At 31.7% G+C, this 7,413-nt stretch overlaps 1 protein-coding gene across 1 annotated transcript; it reads right to left on the bottom strand.

The window, feature by feature from the left end:
- Positions 1 to 2,586: 2,586 nt before the first annotated feature.
- LOC120262905 (myb family transcription factor IPN2-like) lies at positions 2,587 to 5,468 on the bottom strand. The gene is given in 8 exon segments (XM_039270815.1): positions 2,587 to 3,092; positions 3,501 to 3,840; positions 3,843 to 4,116; positions 4,288 to 4,357; positions 4,443 to 4,497; positions 4,592 to 4,649; positions 4,759 to 4,835; positions 4,986 to 5,468. Coding segments are annotated over 8 exon segments (1,179 nt in total). The 5' UTR covers positions 5,158 to 5,468; the 3' UTR covers positions 2,587 to 2,959.
- Between the last annotated feature and the right edge of the window lie 1,945 nt (positions 5,469 to 7,413).

The raw sequence follows: 7,413 nt of genomic DNA, 5'->3' as shown, positions 1-7,413 counted from the left end.
TCATCCTTGATAGCTATCTTCAAGAATAGAGCCAGTTCACCCTTGTTCATCTTGACCTATTTTTGATAATTCTGCCATGGTTTTGATTAAAAAGTATAGCAGAGTAGCACTTGAGTAAGAACCCTAGATCTTTTCCTCAGATCCAAGATCTGACATAGCCTTCTTATGCTATCTGCAGAAATCAACTCTAGAGATCAGATACTTCTCATCAAGTTGAAATCATGGGGCCAACACTTACTTCTCATTAAGGTCTACAAAAAAGGATGAGTCTTTGATGCGGACGTAGTGAGGAACTAGCCTGTGGCTTTCTGGAAAAATAAGGCCGGGTCTAACAGGGGTATTTTTGGTAATAATGTAAATTTTTGGGTGGTGGAGTTTTGGTGTTTTAAGGGTCCCATTTGATGGAAGACAGGTCAACGAGCACAAATCACAACTTTGCTTGTGTGTCATACCAATTTTCGGCCGAATTCCATCATCTTAACCTCGAAAACAAGGATTTTGATGTTTTAGGAAATATTTGATTTGGTTGTATCTTTGGCTACGAATCTCGGATTTGTACACTATTTTGGGCATTAGCTTTATTTTAATTTGTATAGCATTTTATTTCCCTACTGTAAATTAAAAACTTATCGTTTTTGGCAAATTTTTTATTTGTCTCCTTTTAGGGTTTATTTTTCTATTCTTCATTCGTCTATTTATTGTAATCCCTCAGGCTAAGGTAAGTAGTTGATTTTAATGAAATAAAAGTGTTTCTTTTGGTTTTCTCTTCTAAAATCCCTAGGTATTCTCAGACTAAACAAGGTTTTAGTTCTTGTTGTTTGATTGGGGCCATTCTTGGACTAAACAAGTCATCAACCTTATCATTGCTTGCCATTCGCTCGTTGCGTTAGTCTTTTATGTAGATTTGCAAATCTGGGACAATACTTGATATAATCTTCAAATATGAGAAAAAAAGTGTGCTGCAATAGCGGTAGCATTGGTGAGATGACAAATCTATCCTTTTAGTGTTGCCTAGAGGTCTGATACCATGTAGGAGTATGCAGAAATTATGTAGGATTATGCAGAAATTGGTATATTAAGCATAGTCATATGCAGAGAAAGGGAAAGACAAGTCTACAGAACCAACATCAAAAGGAGTTAACTTTATTTCTCTTTTTTCAAAATATATATGTATAAGTTAATTTAAGCAGTGTACTTAATACAAACAATCATGAGTCTAATTAGACTAATTAGACTTATGATTATTGTTCCTAAACATCTCGCTCCAACAATAACAATATCTTTATTAGGAACTTTATGAGACATAAAGGAGTGTAAGTTATATTTTTTAATTCTTATGAGAAAATTGTTTTGATTGTTTTTGAGGAGAATACGGGTGAAAAATTAATTTATGAATTATATAAATATAGTAATTTTTATTTAATTTTAACTTGGGAATCATTTTGTTTTTCCTAAGGGGCAATGTAAATAATCAAATTTTAAACTTCATGATTTCAATATAGCTATATTTAGAAAGTAATAACAATATTTTGCCAAAAGAAATTTACATCACATTTATTTATTTATTTTCATACTAGACATTCTCTCTAGCATCTTTATTGTATTTTATTTTTCTCCTACCATTTCTATGTTCTTTATTATTTTATCCATTTAATATAATTTTATCAATTGTGGTTTTTTAAAACACATCGATCTCAATTACATCATTATGTTTATTAACATAACAGATGCAATGAAATAAATATATAAATAATAACTACAAATAAAGCTTTTCCATCCAATTAATTGATGGAAATATAGAGCCAATACACAAAGGGTTAAAAGATTGGAAAAATGTGCCATCAACTTAAAAAAGAGAAAGCCACAAAAGAAGAGAAACTTCTCTCCCTGTTGTCCCATACACATATTAAACATTACTTTGCCATCTCTATTCCTTTCCCTTTCCCTCCTTTTGTCAAATCCAAAGCTACCCACCATTCAACAGGACCATTGCAGAATCCAAGGTGTGTTCATTTCTTATTTGATTATTTCTACATTAAAAAAAAAATCCAAGAAATAACTTTGCAAATTAATTTATTTGTATAGATTAAACAATCATGTTCAAATATCACAATGCTAATTGTAAGATGATTCAAGGAATTCTTAATTATCAATATGCTATATATTTTTATTATTAATGTTTATGCTTTTTCCTCTGTCCATGCTCCAAGATGAATGAAGAGAAAAAAAAAGAAGATAAATGATACCAACACTTTCTAATTAATTTTTTTAGAACTATTTTTTGATGTCCCGATCTGTCCATGCAAATATTATTATTGTTTTTCTAATTATTTTTGATAAATGAAGATAATTAACTGTCGTATGTCCATGCTTCATAAAAATTTTTTCTAATTAATTTTTTGTCGAAGGAGTATATAAGCAACAATTATTATTATTTCAGAACTATACCAACACTTTTTATGTTTTTGGGCGAAACAACCAAATGAAAGAGATCATCATCCAATCCAATAAGAATAAAAAAATAATTCAATATCTCATTCATATCAAATTCATATGTATATATATATATATGTATGTATGCATGTATGTATTGCTTTTCTCTGTATGACAGCAAATAGTCCCCACAGACACCTTCAAAGCTCAAAGTTAAGAGAAGCTTCCTTGAGAACCACACTCATGGAAGTGCTCACCATTCTTTCTCTTGCCAACTTGCACCCTTCCTTCTTCCTTTCAAATTTTCCTGACACCAATAAAGCTTTCTCTCCCTTCTCTTTCATTAACATGCCATTAAATTAATGTATCTAGCCTCAGTATGATAAAGAGAAAGTCATGCAGGTATATATATATATATATATATAAAGGTATTGAGAGAGAGAGATTTAGCATGGCATTAGATTAATATATATAGACTGAGCATGATAAAGAGAAAAGAAGCAAGTGACTAACTTTACCTCTCTTATTACGCAAAAGAAGAGTCTCCATTGAGGCTAATGTTTCTTTCTTTTGTGTGTATGTGTTTTTCCTTTATGTTGTTAGATCTGCATGTTTGAGCTTTGTAATGATGAGAGTAACTAACTTGGTGCACCAACCAACTAGAAAAAATAAGAAAAGCAGTGTTACATTGGCAAAAATTTAGTTGGTGAATTTATCTTCATGTGAAAATGAGAATTCTTGGATGTGATTGATGTAGATCTTCACTGCTTTCACATTTTCTAAAAGAAGCTTGAAACATTGGGGTCCATATACATATATCTATATATTCATTTCCCAAACATATAGATATATAGATGATTATATAAATTCATGCATGCATGCATGCATTCATCCATGGAAACAAAGAAGAAATATATTGCTTGGTCTTCAGTGAAAGATAGAATTTTCACTACTCCATGAAAGACTTCTCAATTCTCATACTCTTTATCTATTTTGACACCCTCATATGCCACCAAGATTTGAAGACTAAAATTATTCACACACTCAATAACAAAGTTAGTTCTCACCCATAAGATAAATTTCTTGTTTGAGGTGATGTCCCTCCTCTGATCATTGAGTTAATTCTTTCACCATCAAGAGGAGATCGTCGGGGAGATGGTCTTTCAATCGATGAGCGACCATGCCGTTTGTTTTCCCCACCACTGTCGGTAGAGATCATCGGCTTACTCTCATACACATTAGGCATTGAATCAATGTCAATACCAGTGGCGCCGATCAAAGACGGTGCAATTTGAAGATGACCACTACTCTTGGATGGTTCTTCTTGGGACCCCATTTGATCTTGAAACCGAAGTAAATCATCAGTCCATATCATCGGGTTTTTTCCATTAGAACCATAGGGTTGGATCTCTTCTTGCCTAGATCACAAGAATTGTCATCGTTATGAAGAAATCCATCAAGAGATGATCTTTCCAAGTGCTTTTGCATGTCGATTTGATCGCCACCATTGCTGCCGTATATGTGAAGATCTTGAAGACAAGGGAAGCTCATTTGAGAGTTCATGTCTTTCATGTTTCCCAAAGTGGCCAAGTTATCAACTGTGATTGTTTGGCATGCTTTCTCTAATATACTCTGCATGTACTTCCCTTGAGCTTCAATCCTCATTTGAAGATGTTTCTGTACCTATTCACCCACAATCCTTTGATGAAATATTGCGATCAAATCTTTTGTATTGTGGAAAAGCCATGACGCTCAACCATTATTGTGAGAGAGAGTTGAACCCTCATCCTTGAGGAAAATAATTTACCATTCTCCTAATTATATTACAATTAGCTGTTTAGAAGGAATATTTACCTCTAATTGTTCATGCAATCTTCTCTGAACTTCCATCTGCATCCTGATTGCTTCTGTAATATGAACATTCCTACATAAACAATTTATAATAATCAACACAAAGGAATTCAATCCAAACAAAGATCTTCTTAAGGTAAAGTTCCAATTCAACTTACTTATTCATATTACGAGGCATCATACCGGAAGATGATGCTGCATTTCTTTGCATATCTATTTCAGAAGATATGATTATCAACAATTACAACATACACACACACACACATAAACCATAACTTTAGGAAATAAAACAATGGTATTTTCTCACCTTCTTTGATTTGAATTTCATTAAATTCCTTGTGTGGTTGTTTACCAAGCCTAAATTTCTATATCCACAAATAGAGAGATGAGGAACATGGTTATATATATATATATATATATAATCACACACACATATTTATATATATATATATATATATAAATGAATCAATATACCTGAAGATGGCTCTTGAGATGATAAAGAGTAAGACCTTTAACACCCATAACCCTCATGATAGTCTTTGGAGTTGCCTCTACAAAGACAAAGGTATATAATTCTTATCAAGCAATTCAATAGGAATGTCTAGTCATCAGTGCAAAAAACAAGAAAATGACAAGAAGAGGAAGAGGATGAAGAAGAAGAATTAAAGAAGAAGGAGAAGAAGAAGAATTATGATGATTACTGTCAGGGCCTCCAAGCTGAGTAACAGCATCGACAAACCGATCATGAAGCTCGACGGTCCATCGAAGTCGAGGTTTAGGATCAGTGGTGAGGACAAGACCAGAGTCACCTTGCACACACATAGGCCTTTCATGTGAATTATTCATAGTTGTTGGCTTCTTGGAATGGAACATTCTTTGCCTCCTCCTTTCTCTCTCTCTCTCTCTCTCTCTCTCTCTCTCTCTCTCTCTGTGTATGTATCTTTCAGCAGCTGGACTAATAGAATTGGAAGAGATTCAAGAAGAACAAAAGGATAGCATATAAGAAGGAATAGGGTGCTGTTTCCTAGAGAGATGGTATGGCTTGATCAGAGATTATTACCAGCTCTCTTTCTCTCTCTCTCTCTCTCTCTCTCTTGGCTTTCTTCTTTTTCTTCTTGATATAAAAGCAAATGACTTCAGTCCGCTTCTTGCTCCTTTGCCAAAGGTGAGAGAGAGAGAGAGAGAGAGAGAGAGAGAGAGAGTTTTAGTATACTGCAATATTTAGAGAGAGAGAGAGAGAGAGTTTTAGTATACTGCAATATTTTGGTTTATATATATATATATATATATATTATATTAAAAGAAAGTTTAATAGCCAATGAATTTTTGGTCTATTGAAATCCGATCTTATATATGGGATATTTGTATTTTTACTGAGAAAACAAATTTGAATCTCAACTTACGTAGAGTAATAACATAGATGTATTGAGATAGTAATTCTATGTCTATGTATGTACACCCATAACATATGACTTGTCCATGTTTTATTAAAAAAAATTTAATAATGTTATTATCTTTTATCACTTTACAAATATTTTTTTACTGAAGAAAAAAATAATCAAATGCAAAATGGAATATTGATAGATTTTAAGCCTGATTTAACTTAACTTGTATTGCAAAGATCTTCTGAGATTTTTCAAGAAGATATATAAGTCCTTATTATACTATATGAAATTTGATTATTTGTTTATTTATTTTTTTGAGTTTTTTTCAATATTATTTATTTTTTAAAAAATATTTGGATAAATTTCATGTTGTTCACTAGTTAGAAGTAACAATGTTAAAAGCACGTGCTTGTTATCATGAGAATGATATTACAAATGAGGAATTAATTAATATACATAAGATTATTGACATGGCATTAGAAGCCATACGACAATAAATATACATAAGATTAATTAATCCAACTAACAATGTTTATAAGATTAATTTAGAATAAATACAAATTCCAAAGAGGAGAAGTTATTTAGGAGGGGAACATAAGACTTAAATATGATAATTGAGAAGATAGATTATAAGCTCATGAAGGACAACATTTGTACAACAATCATACCATGAAGTCCCATACTATGGTTTTAAGAGATGAATGAAGTGATGTATGCTTAAAAAATTCACTTTAGAAATTCACTAAAGAGAAAGATGATTCAAGAGAGACATATCCATAAAAGTGCATTGAGGTGGAGCCAAATGATGTGGTGTATAGTGTTGGTGAGAGGGGGACCTTTCTTTCTTTCTAAAGACTTAAGTGGCTCACAACATAGTCTTTTGTGGAATAGAAGAGTGTCTCTCCCATTCATCCTCTCATCTCATCAAAGGCATTCCCATCATTCAAATCCCAACAAAATTTAAGTTGGTCAAAGTTTTAAGTTCATATTTGGCCCCTTACAAATAAAGGAGAAAAAAACAAAGATGTGTGAGAACAATATAAAGCTCTCTCTATCTCTCACACTCATTCATGTTTGTGGACATTATGCAAAAGCTATAAAGAAAATATAAAGAAGTAAGTGCATAACATTTACCATGTCCACAAGGGAATAGATGCTTCCTTCTTGCACAATTAATCAAAGATTCTCTTCTTCTTCTATTGTTCTAATATTCTAACTAAACTTCTTTCATAATACTCGTTTTGTTATATATGTATAATTATATGAAGTTTTCCAACCACAAGATCATTCTAGTAGATAGGATGAAATAAACCTTTTCTAGAAAATTAAGTTAGAGAAACATTTTTATTAAAGTAACCATGATTGAAAAAGAAAGGATGGTCTAATTAAACAAAAATTCTATGCGAATAATGATAAAGTATAATGTAAATGTCATGTTGAATGCTTGTGAACAACAAAAATAAATAAATAAAGCAATAGACAAGAATTCTTTGCAAGATTATTGTCCAAAGCAAGGAAAATATGGCCATCCGATTATAATAGTACTCCAATTTTGTCATATATTCATGATTTTGTGGTCAAAACACGGAGTCTCAGCAGCTTGGTTTTTCTTATTTTAGTCATAAAATTAGTTTAAAAATTTTAAAAATAAATCTCAAAATAGCTTTATTTGAAAATCTCACAATACATATTTAATAAAATTATAATTCATGCATAGAAACTAGTGGTTTTGAAAATCTAACAT

The sequence above is a fragment of the Dioscorea cayenensis genome, chromosome 6, assembly GCF_009730915.1.
Source record: "Dioscorea cayenensis subsp. rotundata cultivar TDr96_F1 chromosome 6, TDr96_F1_v2_PseudoChromosome.rev07_lg8_w22 25.fasta, whole genome shotgun sequence".
In the NCBI taxonomy this organism is placed as follows: Eukaryota; Viridiplantae; Streptophyta; class Magnoliopsida; order Dioscoreales; family Dioscoreaceae; genus Dioscorea; species Dioscorea cayenensis.
Note: the sequence above shows the minus strand (reverse complement) of the source record. Positions and strands in the feature narration are given on the sequence as shown.